At 40.2% G+C, this 19,845-nt stretch overlaps 1 protein-coding gene across 1 annotated transcript in view; it reads left to right on the forward strand.

The window, feature by feature from the left end:
* Positions 1-4,641: 4,641 nt before the first annotated feature.
* The window catches only part of ush2a (Usher syndrome 2A (autosomal recessive, mild)), a 208,947-nt gene continuing 193,743 nt past the window's right edge, over positions 4,642-19,845 (forward strand). The window contains exons 1-4 of the mRNA XM_053317023.1: positions 4,642-5,262; positions 5,907-6,121; positions 6,403-6,627; positions 10,281-10,449. Coding sequence (XP_053172998.1) covers positions 4,642-5,262; positions 5,907-6,121; positions 6,403-6,627; positions 10,281-10,449 — 1,230 coding nt within the window. The remainder of the gene's footprint in view (positions 5,263-5,906; positions 6,122-6,402; positions 6,628-10,280; positions 10,450-19,845) is intronic.

Consider the following 19,845-nt stretch of genomic DNA (forward strand, 5'->3'; position numbering starts at 1 on the left):
AAGAGTTGATCCTGTCTGACTCGGTTTGTTACTTTCTTTTATTTGTCCTCTTGACCTGGTGATTTTACTCTTCTCTTTTTGCAAAGCTCAACGCTCTGGTGGCAGTTTTTTTGTGAATTTTTAACCCAATGTTTTATTTTGGTCGCCTTTTCTTGATCTGATGATTTGGTATGGCTGTTAAACAATTAAGTCACTACTGCCACCTACCTCTATGGAGTCATCAGTGAAAAAGTAGGATTTGGCAGCAAAAAATGTAAGAGTGGATTTGGTCACTTACTTTTACTGCTTAGAAATTCATCTTTTTATCAGGAAGAGTCAAGTTTTTTGTATAATTATTACTTGTACTAGGTATTTCCATTTCATCCTACTTTATACTTCCTCTTAACTACATAAAATGTTTTGACAGCGTTAGTTACGTTCCAAATGAAGATTTGACACAGTGGATAATATAATAAGCATTTGATATACAAGACATAATTAAATATGAAACCAGTGGTTTCCAATTTTTTGGGTGGAGGAGTAGTGGGGGGGGGGGGTTCTTACAAAAAGCAGTCTGTATTTGGGGTCACATTTCAGATGTTTACAAGTTTTTTTCCCCTCGATAAATTATTCAACATTTCACCAAAAATCGAAGATTGCTCATTGCTCATGATTTGGCACCATGCTATTGCCATGCTAACACTCAAGAGGTAAAATTGCTCTTGAATGAGGCCCCAAAAAGATATGTGTGTGTCTGCATGTATGTGGATGTATGTGTATGTAACATTTTCATATGGACAGCCTAATATTGCATTTTACACGGAAAAACACAGCCCAGCCATCAATTTATTCCACTTTCCCTAATCAGCAGCGAGGCCAAGGATGTCTACATACATATTCATGGTGCTCTGGAGACTCAGAGAGACGATACATTTACAGCCCACATTTACCATATTACCCTTAATGTTATTAGACCAGCAAACACAATTTAGCCAAATATAAGTCATACATAAGTAATTTAGAAAATGAGACAATATTAATTGTGCGATCGTCATCCGATTTAATCCCGTTTGTGTGATAGCACTTCAATCTCTGGAATTGAATGTGCCTGGCTGAATAAATTAGTACAATCAATGTATGACTAGATTCTTTGTCATGTGGACACACTCTGTGCAAATCTATGCAAATGTCTTACGAGGAGAGGATAAGAGAAACTCTTCTTGGCTAACAAAGCTCTTGATGATCGTAGCCTATCTGACATGGTGGTGTGATGTCATATTCACATTCAAAGAGAAGAGAGGGAATAAAAGAGGAGAAAAATATGACAAGGTATACAAAAAGTGAAAGCTCTAAACTCTTCTGTATGTAAATGATCATGTTTTGCTTATATTGTAGAAACACAGAGGCCACACCTGGCTGTCCATGCCAGGCACACTTAGCTTCCTTAACAGTTTTTTTTTGTTGTAATGCATGTGAGCATTAAAATATTACCATTTTGTTGGCTATTTGAGAAAATCAGATGCCTGAAAAATCAGCAAAACCAGCAGGCAATATTTTCTTCTTTAAATGTACATGTATGTTATTTATTTATTATATATTTGGCAAATATCTCTGATCTGAAGTTCATAGTTTGATTCCTCCAATCCTGCAACCACTGACCATTTTTCCTTACCTGCCTGTATTCAATTACCATCCTCTCCCTCCACAACCTTTCCCTTCTTCCTCTCTCTTACCCCTTTTTGCTTTCTCCTTTTTTCCCCCCTTCTCCACCCCTTTTCTCCCTACCTCTATCCTAGCCCCTAGCCACCTCCCCTCGCCTCCTCTCCCCTCCCTTTGCTCCTCTCTGCCTGGTATTGATTAGAAGGCGAACCTCTAATCTCCTTAAGGTCATTAGGAACACTTAATTAAAACCTAGTTAGAATGCCTTTGTTCAACCAAAGCAAATTGCAGCTGTTCAAACACGATTAGTATGATAACATAAAAACTTGTCGGCAGGGAAAAATATAAGAGAGGGTCTTTTTTCGGAAGAAATGTTTACATAATTTAAATGCAGGCCGCTTACGCACACAGTGGAAGTCTAAACCGCTGTATACTTCAGCTAGTGCTTTGGCTGTGTGTATTTTGCAATTGTTTATCTTTTCCTAGTGGATGTTCAGCTTTCATGAAACTAGAAGATTTATGATAGGTTACTGGGGAAAAATGTAAATTAGAACATTTGTTTAAATGAACGTTTTTATCCATGATGAGTTAGTCCATTGAGAGCCGAGTGAATAGAGGCAATAGAAAACTTGCCTATTCTTCATAACATTTCAAATAGTTGAGCTTTTATTGGTCTGAAGTAAAACAAAGACATGTTTTAACAAAAGACTGAGGTCATCCGATGTGAGGTAAGTGGCCTCACATCACATAAGGAGATGTGTAACATTTGAGCATGATTTTCTCTTTTTGTCATGTGTCCAGACTGTCAGTTGGCCCTTATGTCCTTCATGTGCTCACAGGGCATGTATAGATTTCCCCAGAAGCAATTAAGAAAGAAAACATTTTGAATTTGATTATTTGAATCTATGTTTTTACAAGGACAGGGAAGTAAACCATGCCAACTCCTCTGCCTCTCTTTTCTCCCCCATTTAAATATACAAGTTTCCTTCATTTCTCATATTGAAATTTGGAGCTAATCACAATTCATTCTGCAGAATGTAAAGGATATGTCAGATCAGCTGTCCCATCCACTTTTTGAGAACTGATACTTGTACAGTTTTTAGACACTTAAGACAGTTCTAATTTGACTTATTGATCATGCATTTGATAAATACATTACCAAATTAATACTGCCCTTGTGATTTGGTGCATCATTTGGGTTTTTTTGCCTGCTTGATTCCCTTTTGATGTAATTTCATTTACTCTACATAGCTTGCACACACCTGACATTACACTTTGCAGAAACTTTGTGGGAAGAAAAATCCAATCTGACTTGAAAAGGTCAAAACTATGATTAGTGTTAAGATTTTTTGTGTAGTTTGTAGACAGTTGACAGTTGCAGCTTGTATCCAGGTTTGACAGCACAGCTAAATAGCAGATTCACATTCTCTTACAGGAATCATGAGTGAATGATTACACATCAGAGTTGCCTGTTTTTTACCCTGGCCTTTTAGATTTTGGTCATCCGTGTCTTAATGGATGACTACATTAAATAGTGATGTGGTATTTTAGTGAAAACATAATTTGACTGATATGATGTGATGATTTCCATCCCACACACTCTCTGGCCGGAGCGGATCAACGTTGCCTAGCAACGGTGATAGCGTTCCCTCTGAGAGCCACTTGTCTGAAACCCAGACGCATCGCACGTAGGTGGGGGGTAAAACATTACTACCAAGGAGGGGGTAATTATTGAAATCGCGTATTAATACCTTGCTGCCACGGACAATCTCTGGTACTCTGTAACAGATGCAAAACGGATATGTCGCACTCTTTGTTATCAAGCCGCCCCCGCGGCTCTCAAGTTTGCGTTACTTGGTCATCAACAGTGTAACGTCGCACTGTCGTTACTTAGTGCCCAATATCCTGCCGCCTTGCCACGGCGCTGCTGGCCAGATGGCGGCTCGTTGTAATCTCCTTAGCACCGCGCACCGCATGTTCAGAATGAGGTAAGACAGAGGGAGAAAAAAAGAGCAGCTCCGTCAAGTTCAGTTGTGCTGTCATTCAGTTTTTCTCTGTCGGGAGTGTAGGCTAAAAAACGGATAAAGTCATGTTTGGAAAGGACTATTTTTTCTTCTGGAGCGGCGTCTGCTATCGCTGACAGACAGGTGTGTGGTAAAATACAGGTAGTAGCTTGTTTGGTGCAACTCCAGAGCCAGAGCAACAAGTTGAATGTTTGTTGACGCTGCACTTGTGATGGGGATAGAGCTTTGTGCTGGGAATCCACAACAACAGGTAACCCACGAGGAATTACCACATATTGTTGCGTGTTACCATATCTGCTTAGATTTACAAATTTGTACAGCATATATCAATACATAGTAGCAACGTTATTAGATACACTGTGAGCTTTTACATCTATTTTCTAAAACATTATGGGCAAGAGGGTCCAAGTAATTCAACACTGCAGAGATGACTGCACTGCTGGTCTCTTTTTGTGTGTCAGAATGTGAAATTGAAGCTGATAAGTATTGTAATGAAGAGAGCTTTGGCCTAAGCCTCAATTTCCAACAGACCTATGTGAAAAACCGTTCAGTTGTATAAAAACCTGGAGGCCAGATGCCAGGAGGAAAAAGGGCATGTTTAATTCAATGGAAAATGAAGAAAAGGGGAAAGCGATGTATCACTTGAGCTGCGCCTCCATCAAGCTGTACATGGTGCTGTAGGCTTTGGCTCAGGAATAGCCTGCATGGCATTTCACTCTCCTCAGATTTGTCTCATGTTGGATTTTGGTCTGACCACGTCTCTCTGTCCTTCTCTCCTTCTCTCTTTTCCCTCTCTAGATTGTAAAATCCTACCTATCATGTGAAGGCTTTGGTTGTGGTTTGTGTGTGGGTGTGTGTGAGTGTATGTGTGTGGGTGCGAGGGACAGAGACAGTGTAACGGAGAGCTAAGCTTCATATCCTCACCCTAGAGGCACTGGCCTGTAAAGAAATGTCCCTGTAACCCTGGAACCATGAAACCATGACAGCCATCACTTATTCAAGCGCTGCTCGAAGACCTCCGAAAGAAATGCAGGTTCTTGAACATCCCTCTGCCTCCGGGAATGTTACAGAACCCATATCCGAAATTCTACAACCTTGGAACATGCGAGAGCAGCCAGAGAATCCAATTCTGGAATCTTCAAGGGTCAAAGGCCGGAAATGGTGTGAAGAGAAAGAAGGCCGGGAAAATGATGGAGGAGCAAAAGGAGGAAAACTGCACAGGAACAGACAAACGTGGGGCACAGGAGTCAGCAAAGAAATGATGAAGAGAGGAGGACAAGAGCAGCTAAGCAACAGGCAAGTTGGAAAAGATCTTAAAGGAAGCTGGGGAAAATTGTTGGAAGGGAAGGACAAAAGTGAGACAGATGTCTCTGGGATTCTGTCAGTAGCGGAAAGAGATGATGACATCGAAGAGAGTGAGAAATGGATGAAGAAACTAAAGAGCCGATCTGCCTTTTTGTGGAAGTTCCCCCTGAAGAACAACACCGAAGGAGAGGTGAAGAAAGAGAAAAACATCATGGAGGGGATGAGGCATTGTCATATCTTCCTCTGGTTACTTCTCCTTCTCCTCAGCCTGTGTCCAACACCTGCTTCATCACAGGTAATTAGATTATTTTCATCTTTTAGATCCACAGTCTGTATAATGGTGACTAGTGGATTATTGAAATTTTCACTGTAAACGTTTTGACTTTTCATAGATGAAAATCACTGGTGTTACAAATAATAAGTGCCCCACTCATGACAGCGAGTACACATGTGCTATACCAGGACCCTGAAACTGAAGCAGTGAGATGGAATTAAGTGGTCATTTTATTATTTACACCTGTGCTTTTCCCATGGTGATATGCCCAAATGTCTTCTATGACAATAGTGGAAGCTGCTGTAAAATGAATGACTTTACAACAAATATGTTGTGTCTCCTTCATATTCTTGCAAAGTTTTATTGAACACACCTGTGCTTGTACCTTTTGATATGTACTGCATACATACAGTATAGTACATGTAATGTTCAGAGATTTATCCACAAAATGGATTATACTATCACCACACTATTGCATAACCAATATTCTATTTAATTTTATAGCACTTGAAATTCAGATAGCAGTTGAAATTCAAAATTTCTAAAATGTCATGATAGATCATTATTGTATCCAAATTTCTCAGGTTGTTTACAAAAAAATAAACGAAACCAGAGACCCAGATTAAATGCAATGATCACACTTGTTCAACCCTCTTGATTCCCAGGGAAATTTCCCACGGATGGAAAACATCGCTGCCTTCAAACCTGTGTCCACCTCTCCGGCTCGTTCCACCTGTGGGGTTCCAGAGCGGAGCAGCTATTGCCAGTCAGCCTCCTCACAGACCGAGCTGCTCACATGCTATCAGGCCTTCTGTGTCCAGGAGTGTCCCTATAGATCGTCTACACCTCCTTATGCCCCACTGCTTCTACCAGCACACAGGTAATTAGATGATTTGTTTGAATTCATAGCAATGGTCTTAACGTATTTTAGAAGACTACATGATTCCTCATGACCTCTGCCATTTCAGTCTGTGAAAAATATATATTAGGTAAACCAAGAGTCGAGGTGGTTTGATTTGGCTGTGCTGCAATAGATGTTTTGTATCTAATATACGTCTATCTAATTTTAGTATGTTGCATACTGTCTGTTCACAGGTGATTTAACACACCTTTAGTCCTATAGGGAGAAAATATTAACCTATTCTTTTTTTTCTCCACCAGGGGTACTTGTGTAACTGAAGACACTAATGACACTCGTCCTGGGATTCAGACAGAGTATCAGACTCGAACTACCTCCACCTCAGAGGGGTTTTCTAGCAGATCCAGTAGTGTGATGTTTCAGCCTGTCCAGCAGGGATGTCTGGTCTCTCCCCCCTCACAGAATCTGGGAGCTTTGGGATCCCTCACCCTGGCACTGTGGATAAAACCAAGCTCTCCTGGGGAGATGTGAGTTTTTTTTTTGTAAGATTTTTGTAATTTCTCAAAAAGAAAAAGAATCACCGTCAGTCAAATAGTTGGAAACATTGTGCATTCTTTTACAGTATAGTACAATAGAAGCAGCCATTTGCATTGCTCAATTTTAAATTATATATTAATGTTATCCTACAGCTCATACGGTATACTGAGCATTACACAATGTGTAGATACATAATTGATGGATGGATGGACCTTAGCTGACTCTTTCTCTCTGGGGAGTAAAGGGGACTAAATGTGCTGTAACTCTTAAATTACATGTTTTCTCTTATTTGATGCAAAGAAACAAAGGTCAGATACATATCAGCTGTGTGTGAGTGTACATTATAGCCAGTTGGTATTTTCTTTGTATGTGCAACTATATCGACGATACAGTGATTGAAATTCTGATTTTGATAGAAATGAATGATCTAAACTCATCATAGCATATGATTCATAACAAACAGTACAGAATTGAAAAAGATCAGTTGTCAAAAAATGTTAAATTGTATGTTGGCCAATGATAACGGATATAAATAATTGATGGATAGATAGATCGTAGCCACATTTAGCAAGTTTTGGTAAAACTGGTTACAGAAGTGGTCAGTACCTTTAACACCTATCTGACAGCTCACACTGCGTAGTTAAAACATACTATTACTCAGTCAGCTGTGGTCTTTGTATACTTTTAACTCTGTATCACAATTCAGACTCTGGGCAGAACACACATGGTGAAAAATTGGTCTTTATTTGGTAAAAAGCATCGTTATCTTTAGGCAAAGAAGAGGCAGTCAGACCAACTGAAAAATGTAGATGTCTGAGGCAGACAGACGGTCATCAGAATGGGTACAGATAGGCAGGAGGAAGGGATGACTGGTGGGGTGATGATGTGGCTGGTTGGGTGGTGATGTGCCTCATTTATACAACACTGAGATTGATCAGATGAATCAGAAGTAGAACAGGAAAGATAGGATGAGCAGCTGTTACCATGACAAAACCTGTAAAAAATGTGCAAATTACAAAACTTATACTGTATGTATTGTAAACATTTATTACAACTTACACTGTAATTTCCCAAATTTTCTTTATTCTCCATGTGTCTCACAGTAACATTAAAACTGTGTTAAAGAGAAATGGGAAATAAGCATTCAGACAGTTTATTCTCCCTGCTTTTAAAAATAGAATCTGTATGTCTCACAATTACTGATGTACAATAGTCCAACAGCATCAATACACAGAAGACACTGCTGTCTTGATACTTAGACTGAAATGTCTGCTCTGATATAATATCTAAAATAAAAACAATGAAAAGAAAGTGAAAACCCTGAAATATTGATCTAATAACAAGGAGGAACTGAGTCAGGCCTGGTCGGGTCAATATCACCATCAGGAAATGTTAGCCAACAACTGTCTGTCATGTCCTACTTAGACTTGTTTTGCGTGAGAGACAGCGGATGAGAGTGTGTTGGTATGTTTCAGACAGGATTGAGATGGTGCAGAGTTACACACGCTGAGATCAGCTTGCAATCATACATGCACGCACATCCACACACACACACACACACACACACATGCACACGCACAAAAGTAACATGTTCGCACAGAAAGAGATCAGTTAGCACTGCTTGGTAACATTATCTGCTTCTCCGTCATGCAACACTTAAAGGAGATTGTTCGAACAACATTGAATGCTTTGTTAAAAAAAGCTACATTGCTTGGCCACTTGGTTTGTATTGTATGTACTATACAATGACAGTTGAAAGGTTAGCTGAATTACTACTAGAAGAAATTATTACTAATCACACATAAAATTGTAGTAGTGTAGTGAATCTGTCTTAGAATGACCAGGAAATGTTGGCTTCATTTGAACAAACTAATAAGCTGATTAGGCATGGGCCGGTATGAGATTCTGGCGGTATGATAACCATAAGCAAAAATATCATGGTTTCACGGTATGGCGGTATTGTGATTACAGCTCTAAAATGTTCCTAAAAGGAAGAAAAATAAAGACAGACATGTTAATTTAACCTGAATCTGTAATGACAGCATGAGGGGTCGTGATACTCTACGCTGCAGCTGCACCACCTGAGGGATTTCTGACCAGCACTTCCTGTCTTTGACCAGGAAGAAATTTGGCGGTTTCTGTTATCGTGGCTTTTTCATATCGCGGTATACCTTGAACACGGTTATCATCCCATGCCTAAAGCTGATATGGTTTTGTTGAAGAGATCACATATTCAGTGAAAAGATAAATGTGACTGATAACTTAGCGGTGGTGACAGCTCTGACGAAAGACCTCATGCAACACTAGACAGGCTGCATGTGTACTCCAGTCACTCACTGGATGTTGAGTTTAAATGTCGCTGTCAGTTAAGTTTAACTCTCAGTAGGAGAATCAGACCAAGATCAGATCTCTCTTTTTAGATTTCATGCTGTGATTTTGTTTGTGAAGTCTATCTGTCTGGGGATTTAGATGACAGACAAGCCTTGTTGTCTTGGTGTACCGAACATGACACCTGTATGGCTGAAAGCATCTGAATGGAAGTAATATCTATCCCCCCACTCTGTCTCTCTCTCTCTCTCTCTCTCTCTCTCTCTCTCTCTCTCTCTCTCTCTCTCTCTCTCTCTCCTCTCTCTCTCTCTCTCTCTGTTGCTGTCATTGGCTATCAGTCTTTTGTTGTACAGACGATCATGGCTGCCATCAAAGAAGCCAGATGAAAGCAGGTCTCTATCCTCACCTCTGTCCATCTCTTCTCACCCCTTTCTTTGTCTCTTTCTCTCGCTCTGTGATTCTGTGATTTCACATCCCTCCCTCTCCTTCTGAACAATGAACAGAGCCAGCCACCTGTTCTTACAAATGATAGTTTTTACTATATCAAGGCTTCACTTTCACAAATGTATTATGAAGTTATATTTAGAGTTAAGGATGGTTACAATCGCTGGACTTTTTGTAAGTGGACAATACATGGTAAAAATACACAAACTTGATGTTACAGATAACAAAGACTTTTTTGCTCCTTCTAGTTGTTGACATTTTCTCTTTTTCTTTGTTCAACCTCAACACTGAATTAAATTAATCACACTTCTTATATAAAAAGCAAATGCACCTTTTGACTCAAAAGCATTCTCGCTCCACTAAATCATATTTATTTCAGATATAACTCTCACCAATTTGTACTTTATTTCTTCATGCACTTATCTGCCGTCTGTCCCACTCACAGGTTCACATACACACACATGCATGTACAGACATTCTACACATGCTCTTTTTCTCATGCATACATCTATCAGTGATTTATAGGGTATGCTGCTCTGGGTTCATAAAAGCCATGATTTCCCATAAAATGTCAGTGATGGTGGTTAATATGACACGTGGAGGGTGTGCATGTGTGTGTCTGCACCCAGTGTAGCAGCAGAAACCTAGCAGTCATGTAAAATATTAATATTCCACGTGTAAATGTCAGAATGAGAGACTGCACGTAGTGGCGCTCGACTCCATGGGTTTTGGAGTCCACTCTTCGTTGTATTTTCTGAGTTAAGCTGAAACTCACTTCCAAGTATTCAGACGAAACTGTCTCCCACTGCTGAAATGGTTAATAAATGCATAAATATTGTTTATTGACATTGTCTTTGTTTTTGTCTCTTAGGATGCTGCTGGAGAAGAGCTCAGGGGAGAGGTTAGTTTTTTCTGTGACCGTGTCTGAGCAGGCGGTCACTCTGCGGTACGGTCAGTCTAGCAGTCAGACTCCACTGATGGTCAGCTTTAGAACAGAGGGACGGCTTGCACTGGAGAGGTGGACACACCTTGTTTTGCAGGTAACAAAGTACACACGCATTAAATCAAAAACATTTACTCAGACAGCACCTTACACTTTCCACACATTTAAAAAGCCTGCCCAGTAAGTCCTGTGTAGAAGTCTCTGTGAAGTTCTTTAATTTATTCATTTCTAATTGGTGATTATATTCAGATTTTTGTGGGTACTCTGATGTAGTACTGTTGTCATGTAATTTTGTTGGTATAATGGAGACACAATAGATTAAAGTTTTGTAAACTCAGTTTCTGTAGGAGACATGTAATGATGCTAAATAATTATTGATCTTAAAAGTAAAGATCTTTAGGTAAAATGAAAACCTTGATTTATTCATTTTCTTTGCATACTTTTTTCTTTATTTTCTCAGAATAGGTTGACCTAAGTGCCACAGTAACTAGACATTTTAGAAGGCATCAGAAGTTAGAAATAGAAGGCTGTCATGAACAAAAAAAGGCTTTCATTAGCTCTGATTTTTCTCAAATGGCAGCTTGTGTGTGTGTGTGTGTGTGTGTGTGTGTGTGTGTGTGTGTGTGTGTGTGTGTGTGTGTGTGTGTGTGTGTGTGTGTGTGTGTGTGTGTGTGTGTGTGTGTGTGTGTGTGTGTGTGTGTGTGTGTGTGTGTTTCTAGTCTGTTTAAGAGTATCATTTTACAGATTGCTCCACTGGACAATTTCTCTTTCAGCATCTCTGAATAACGCAGAGCAAAAAACGTGGTCATCATTACAAGTCTTATCACTATAAGTGTCTGTAATTTAACCTGTCTGTTTGCTTTTTATCTCTATTGGGCCCACATTTTTATTTGACATAGCACTGTGGCATTTTAGAGGCCTTATTACAGTTTGTCTGTAACACATTTTCAAAACGAGGCTCAGGTGGTTAATTTTAAAGAACTTACATTTACTGTATTTCATGTAGTAAATGAATATTGTATGTAGCAACTGTAACAAAATCATCACGTCTTGTTTTAAATGGGATTTTCACCAGTTGGGTGCTTTGGCCTGGCACATGGCTTTTTTGTTGTAAAATACAGCTTGGATGGATCAGCTCTCCTTTGCTTTTCCTCTAGTGCTGAGCAGCTGTTAATGCAAACGCAGCACTTCATACAAGTGCACTATGAAAGCTTTCCAGTGAAGAAAAAGGTATTATACCACCCCTGAAATACGAAACTGAAGATGATTGTTTTGAGGATGTATTTACTGTAGACAACAGCAGATTAACACAGCTAAGGGGAGAAAATCAGAATCTAGTGAATCTTCTGTCTGTAATTGCTGCTTAAGATTGAGTTTCCAGTAATTAACTTTTTTATTGGTTTAACACTTTCACTTGTATAAGAACACTTACATCGTCTTCTATAATATGCAAAATATTGTTTTAAAAATAAGATTGAAAAAAAAAAAGTTTGTTACTTTTAAGTTTTTTCCTTTAGCACAATTGAATGCTAGGGTGAGAAGTCAGGAATGAAGCCATTATACATGTTGACAAGGGACATTATTATGTCAGGTCAGAAAATCTAACTTGACTGTTTTGTTAACTCGCTGGCTGACTGGTGTTGATGCATTTTGCAGTAATTTAGCAGTCCAGAGTGTTGTTGGCTAAATGTAGTGCTGCTGATGGCGCTAACACTTGCAACTGCGTGTGTACAGTATGTGTATGCCCCGTAGTGATCAGGTGTTTATGTCTATGTATAGTATCTGTATGTGTTTCACAAGTCCATGTAGGCATGTGAAAGAATAAGGCTTGGAGGTATTTTGCTGTAAGTGCGCTATACTGGTGTGGCTTGGAGGGGTTTTGAAACTTTGGGTGTGTGTGTGTGTGTGTGTGTGTGTATGTGTGTATGTGTGTGTGTATTCTTGTGAATCAGTCTGCCTTTTGTTTAATGGTATGGTGATGTGATCTGCTTTGACCATTCAGAAGGATAACATAATCATCCTTGACACTCAAACACCATTCGCATACTCCCGTTCTCATGCACACACACACACACACACTCATCTACTCGCTCTCTCACTCATACACACACATACACACTCACACGCTCACAGTTCAGCGGTAATTTGTAGCAGTCTGTCAGCCACAATACAGACATTACCCTATGAAGGAGCTGGGTAATTTAGGAACCTTCCTACACACACACACACACACACACACACACACACACACACACACACACACACACACACATATACACAGAGGTTTCACACACACACACAAGCACACACACCAGTCATCTGTCGGTTTGAAAAGCTCAAAACACCAAAAAAGACAGTCAAAAGGAATACGGGTTTCCAAGTGCCAGGAGCAATTCACACACACATACACACATGCACACTATGCACACATGGTGCCACGAGCAAGGTGCTGTAGGGATGCTGGTGCTCCCTAGGTAGTTGTCTTATCTGATTATGGTAACGATGTAGAGAATAGTGGAGGAAAAGGTAGCCTGAGGGAGGGAGGGATGGATTGAGAGGGGGGAAGTGAGGGTAGTGATGGTTTGAAGTCAGTGTACTGTGGGACCTGCTGTACATTTTAGCAGAATTAATACTATGTTGAATTAATTGTTGAGATATATAATACACACACACACACACACACACACACACACACACACACACACACACACACACACACACACACACACACACACACACACATACACACATATACAATTTCAGTACAGAAACTAACACTGACAAACAAGGCCAATTTATTATGGAAGAAAACCCCAAATGCAATTAATGCAAATAGCAAACCTAGTAAGGTAAACCAGGGTGAAGTCCTGCTCGCAGAAAAGTTTGTCTCCCCTGCATCCTCAACCATATGACACCTGTGTTTAGACAGTAGCTTCCTCCTATTGCCGTCTTCGGTCATGATGAACAGTCTAGTTGGCTTGTGCAGAGTGGGTTTAGAGCGCCCTCATTACCTCTTGATATTTGGCGAGCGTCTTCAAAAACCTCCTCCTCAGCTTCTGACTCTCACAGACCACCAGATCTTTGGTCTTGAACTTTTAGAAGCGCATCATGACCCATCAGAGTTTATCTCCAGGCTTGGGTTTAGCGGTGAGGCCGAAATGTCCACAGTCTAGGGCGGTCCAGAACTTTCTTATTAGTATCTTAACCAGAAGCTCAGAAAAGAAAACTGCTGGCTGGGGGCTCTTGGATGAATCTATAACCTTGGCTTTCAATGTAGTGTCACCAGCTGGTCTGCACACTTTCTATGGCCAGAATGGCTAATCATTTTTGCCTTAGTTTGAGAGAACCAATTTGCTGTTTGTGGTCCAAGACGATAGTCTGAATCATGTCTAGACTTGTTTTAGTAGCTACATATGCTGACTTACATTCAGCTGATAGGGTCACTCTGTGATTTTCGGGCAGAGCAGTCAGAGCAAACCAGTCGGTGCCGCTAGTTGACATGTCAGCTTTCTTGGTATTGTCTTTTTTTGACTGTTTGCTGGAACTCATGTTCATAGCTTTGCCAAAAACAGTAAAGCACTAAAAAGTGCTCTGTTCTGCAGAAGCAAAAAAATATGTGAATACTGTTCTATGCCTGTGAAAGGGACTACTCCATGTTTTCTCATCGCACGAAGTTTAGTTTACTGTTTTAATTAGCATTATACATTATGTATTGTGGGGACCTGTGTGTCCTAATTAGAGCCTCTTCACATTAGAGGGAAGAGTAGACTGTGGCATTATCAGCTGTTACTGCCAATTAACTGCCATAAATCTAGAGGCTCTTGGTGTTGTTATTACCATGTTCACCTGTGCACAAACCACTGTAAATGCAGTACTGTTGAGAGGAACTGGATTACTTCTGTGTACTTGGTGGGTGAGTGCGCTGATAAGTGATAAGTGAGTGAGTGATTGGGCTTCACAGACAGGAAGCTAGCTAATATGCCTCACTGGCATGCTGCTCTATTACGTTCTAAGAACCTAAAAGTTGGGGATGTGCTGAAAGTCTTATGGAAAATCTAGAAGTAGGTGTCAGTATGAAGTGGAAGAGAAGTGAGGTAAAAAGTAAAAAGAAGTGTCTAAAGAAGAGAAAGAAATAATAAAGAAAATTCACAATTTAAATAGCTTTGGAGTACTATCTTTTGGAGTACCAGTGATTGACTGTGTGCCTGGAGGACCCCCAGAGGGGTCCGTCTGTTAGTGCCTGAGCAAATCAGCATTATCGGATGAGGCAGTGGCAGGGACAACCAGTCACACCAGTCCCATCACAACCCAACACGGCAGCATGAATGTTTAACACTTGTGTGTGCGCCCACGTACACACAGTCCCTTTTTTTTGCCATTCAACACACACACACACACGCATAACTTTGACACCACATGCACTGTTAAACAGAAAATGCAGGTTTCTTTTTTTCAAAGGACTCCTGTATATTTATAATGAGAGAAAAAGAAAGGAGAAACAGAACGGCCTGACTCTCCTGCCAGCTCCACATTCTCTGCCATTCTCATACTCTTCTAAACCCCTGTCCTTCCTCTTCCTTGCTTCTCCTCTTCCTCTGTGTTTGAAGTTGATGTGAACAGATAAACATGTTATCTGACCTGGCTCTGATACAATAAGATTAACTCCCTTTTCTCTTGATTTTGGTAAAGGCTCCATTTTAGTGCTGGTACAGAATTCATCTTCAGCAGTGTTAATTATCTCAATATACCCTACTCCCTATTTTTCAATATTTGAGCCTTAAAGATAAGGATACTGCTGCTGTGGTAGGCTGCATAATGAATTTAAAGCATCTGTAAGGTATGTTTGGTTTATTGCAAGTGTAATGTAACATTTGATATACAGAGAAGGAATAAATGGGACACATCAAAACCTGATGTAAATGGTAGATGAAAGACAAGACAGTTGTCACACACATACACACTTTTCAGATTGTGAGACATGTGAGTGTGTGTGTGTGTGTGTGTGTGTGTGTGTGTGTGTGTGTGTGTGTGTGTGTGTGTGTGTGTGTGTGTGTGTGTGTGTGTGTGTGTGTGTTCATGTGCACAGACTTTAAGTACGGGCATGGGGGCACTTTTTGTCCATGCTGCTGTTAGCTATTTGTGTGTGTTTGCATGCATTTAATTACATTTGTGTGTTCATATGTGTGGTTGTGTGCATGTGTGTGAAGGTGAGGCAAGGTTGTTACGTAGGGGTGAAGCGGACACCTCTAAGCTAGCCCTCTGCCTGCTGGCACAGGAGGCGAAAGGTCACAAGACTGGCATCAATTACATAGTGAGAGAGAGAGAGAGAGAGAGAGAGAGAGAGAGAGAGAGAGAGAGAGAGCAAGGTGTGTGCGTATGTACGTGCGTGTGTGCGTGCGTGTGTGTAGTGGGGTTCAGGTTTCTCTGTCTTTAAATTCATTGATTTATTTATTTATTTTACATCAGTATTTCATGCCAGTGTGCGGTGTGGCTAGTGAGATCAAGGCACTAGCACAGCCAGGGTTAGGGGTTTCATTCAGACTGGAGCTTTGAGATATGAGTTATAAAAATGTATGCAGCAAAGGTAGAAAAATCCATGCTTAAGTACAAGTTTCATGGCATAGGTTAGTAGTGCTATTAATCACAAAACAAATGAAAAATATAACCAGAATATTGTAGATAAATAACATTGAACAAATCATATCAATATCAAACCAGTGTTCCTGCACAGGCTTGAAACTGGGACCCTAGACCTGGTCCTTATCTCTGTCTTTAAGGTCCAACCTGATTGAACCCAACTGGTACTGTCACGTTTAAAGGATAACTGGTTTATTTCAACCTGGTGTATTTCCCATAAATGTGACCATTGTGGCTCTATGGGTCGTGCTGACTTTGCAGTTGCCAGCTCCATTGTGGAGAGGTCTGCATAAAGTGGCTTATATTGGCCCATGCTGTCTGAGCCTCATACAGCTTTCTAAATGAACATCATTTTGATACGTTCAAATGTTGGACTCAGAGAAATTGCTTCTGATTTGATTGGCGATTAAGATAGGGGCCTTGTTTTACTGCTCTCGGGTTTTGTCTGCCATCATTTATAATGAAATCACTTTAGAGACAGATCTTTTTGAGGTCCTTATGGGCAGAAGGAACAATTACGGTAACCAATAGCTTTTTTAATGTACAGCTGCACATGTGAGTGTTGTTTTAAGACAGACTTGAAAAAATATATACCTGCTCTTATGAAAATTACAATCCGAATCGATCTGGCCCAAAATACAAAGGCCTGAACGGATCCATAACCTGAAACTTTCTAGTTCTGATACCTGAAACTTTCTGTCTAAACGCACTGGGCAGCAGAACTCACTTATAATTTCTCTGCCCTCTCACAATGTGATAGTGTACAGTATATGTTTCCTCTGTCCTTCTGTACTTCCCATGAATGTCTCTCTCTCTCTCTCTCTCTCTCTCTCTCTCTCTCTCTCTCTCTCTCTCTCTCTCTCTCTCTCTCTCTCTCTCTCTCTCTCTCTCTCCCCTTTTGAAAAAAACAAAACAAAACAGACTCTTTGCTTTTCTGCTTAGAAACAAAAAGTCTTAGAGACTTATGGTCTTTATTAAAAAGTTGGCATGTCACCTTATATATATGTCCCCCCTCCCTCTTTTTCTCTCTTTATCTTTTCTCTCAGCTTTTTTTTTTTCCTGAAGACGACTTTCCTTTTTCTCTCTTTCTCTGCCTCATCTATCTCTCCTTCTCTCCCCTCTGTTTCATTGTCTCTCCCCCTCCACCTTCTTTGTCCTTCCCTCTTTTCCTCTCATTTTCCTTACACACACTCTGTCTCTCTCTCCCTCTCCATCTCCCTGGGGACAATTTTCTTTTCTTAAATAAACTGTCATAGCTAGTGTTAAATTATGGGCCTTACATGGTGTGAGCGCGGCAAGGCAAAGGCACGGGGCCCTGGGCTGGTATAAAACATGGATAATATGCTGTGAGAGGTAATTGTATCTTTTAGCGCTGGGATGAGTAGAACAAATGTGTCTCCTCTCTCTCTCTCTCACTCTTCCTATTCTTTTATTCCTTTTCCTCCTCTCTTCCTCTCCCTATCTCTTTCTTTACACACTGCAGCCGTCCTAATATGATAGAGAGAATATTGGCTGTACATCAGAGCTGCTAACAGTTCATAGTAGGTAAGGGCAAATATGGGAGGCGGGGTACTAAAGAGGGTGAGAGAGGCTTGGAGGATGAATAACAAGGAGAGGTAGAGCAATAACAGGAGACCCAGAGTGAGAGAAAGAGAGAGACAAAGGTGTCAGTGTGCCTAGAGATGCAAAAGTGGAAAGCTGGCAATGCGTTAAGTCACATTATATTTTTATTTTACTCACAACAGTTCACATGTGGACAACTGGAATATATGTGAATGTCAGCAACCTGTTTCTTCAAAATATCTTCAGGTTAAGATGATCTTATTCCCATTGTAAGTCTTCCAAGCTGACATCATCATCAGTTTTCCAAATACAGTGTAGGAGGATCCTTGCTGTGGTGGGTAAAGGGAAGTGGTACTGGCCAGTCAACACTGCATGTATCAGTACTAGTTCACACAGCCTGGTCATTGCAAATCACTGATCTACCTAAAATCAAACTCATGGAAATCATAGAACACAGCCTGCAGATAAAAGTACAGATGACAGGACACTGAAGTTCTATTTGATTTTAGTGATTTCTCAAAGGCTATCATTCATTACAGTGTGAGAGGTGCTCTGAGATGATGGGTGTTAATTTGTCATTTTATTGAGATCGATGTTTCTCAAGTTACTTTTAGAGGACTTTAGAAGACTTTTTTGGGACCCAGATTTTTTCAATCTTTGTGAACTTTGGCCAGTGGACACCTGAAATGCAAATGAGAAAAATGAGAAGTGTTTTGTTGTACACAATTGTAAGAAAGCAAATGAAGTACAAGCTGAAAAAGGGGCTGTTCAGGTTGCTCGCAGTGTTGCCGGAATTTGCGAGAGAAACAAGCAACAAGGCCACAGGAAACAAGCCCAAAAGAAGCAACTTTTAAAAAATACAGTAACGTGTACTGTCATTTTCCATTGATTTGTAGGTTTTATTCAGCTTGAATTGAACAAAACCAACCAACTGGCCAATGAAAATGAGGAATGAATAAATAATTTTAAAATATTATTATTCCTGTCTGTTTAAAAGAGGAACAATAAATTGATGTTGCAATAGGCAACAGTATTAAGAGTGTACTACAAGCATCTTGCAGTGTTTTTTTATCTTTTCCTTTTCCTCTTACATGTTCATTGTTATGGGTCTGTTTCTTTCTCCTTGTTCTGACTTGTTTCCTCCTTCTCTCCAGTGTTTTCTTACGTTCTTTTTACCCAATATAATTCCATGTATTTTTTGCATATTTGCCACCCTTTTGTCTTGTCTTGAATATTAACTGCCTAAAATTGTACCCAGCCCTACTTGAACTCACTTTGATTCTGTTTTAATACTGCATTACTCAAACCCATTCCAGTGAATGATTTAATGAGCCTGAGCCCAATTAAACCCCATTTTGCAATAACCCTTACTTGTTATTAAATAATGTTCTTAAATAACATCACTTCTTCTAACTACAACCTATTAACTGTAGATTCAATCCATTTACAGTTTCTTTTTTCTCTCTTCTCTCTAATTTTACACAGTTTTTTCCTTCTGGTGTCTATTCTTGTATGTCTTTTTCATATCTAATACTTAAATTTTTTATTCACTTGTCTTCTCTCAATACTTATGAATCTATCTTTCTCTAAACTCTTCTCTCAAACCTCCCTTTACTATTTGTCAGTTAGTCTCTCTCTCTCTCTCTTTCTCTCTCTCTCTCTCTCTCTCTCTCTCTCTCTCTCTCTCTCTCTCTCTCGCCCTCTCTCTCTCTCCCTCTCTCTCTCTCCCCCCATTGACAGCTTCACTGGCTGCGGAATGAGGTGTGTTATCAGTGAGTGGCATGTCAGTCAGTCACAGGGTAGTACAGCCTGGAGGAGAAGGCCTGCGTGAAGAGAGTTTGGTGATGCAGGATGCATGGGGGCAGAGATGGAGAGTCAGGGATTAAAGGAGGTTAAATGGAAAGGAGGAGATAGGTGAGGAAGAACAGACAAGCATGAGAGGAGCAACACGAGAGGAGAGGGTTCGAGAAAACAAAAGCTGGGTGAGTGAAGTTCAAGACAGCAGGGTTGAGATGGGTGGATGAAAAGAAGAGATGGAAGGACTGACAGGAGGAAGAGGGGGAACAGGTGCTATGAATTGAGGAGATTAGAGCAGAGGATGTAAGTTTTGTTGATACAGGCCAAAATCACATATACCACCCTTTATTTTTAGATATTAACTTTGCATAAGGAAAAACCCACACAGAACAGCAGAATAAAGGAAAGGAGGTAGCTAATGATAGAGGGAAGTACCCTAAAGAGAAATGAGATAAACAAAAAAGGGGACATAGGAGGTGAGATGAAGGGGTGAATG

Source organism: Scomber japonicus, chromosome 1 (genome assembly GCF_027409825.1).
Source record: "Scomber japonicus isolate fScoJap1 chromosome 1, fScoJap1.pri, whole genome shotgun sequence".
Lineage (NCBI taxonomy): Eukaryota > Metazoa > Chordata > Actinopteri > Scombriformes > Scombridae > Scomber > Scomber japonicus.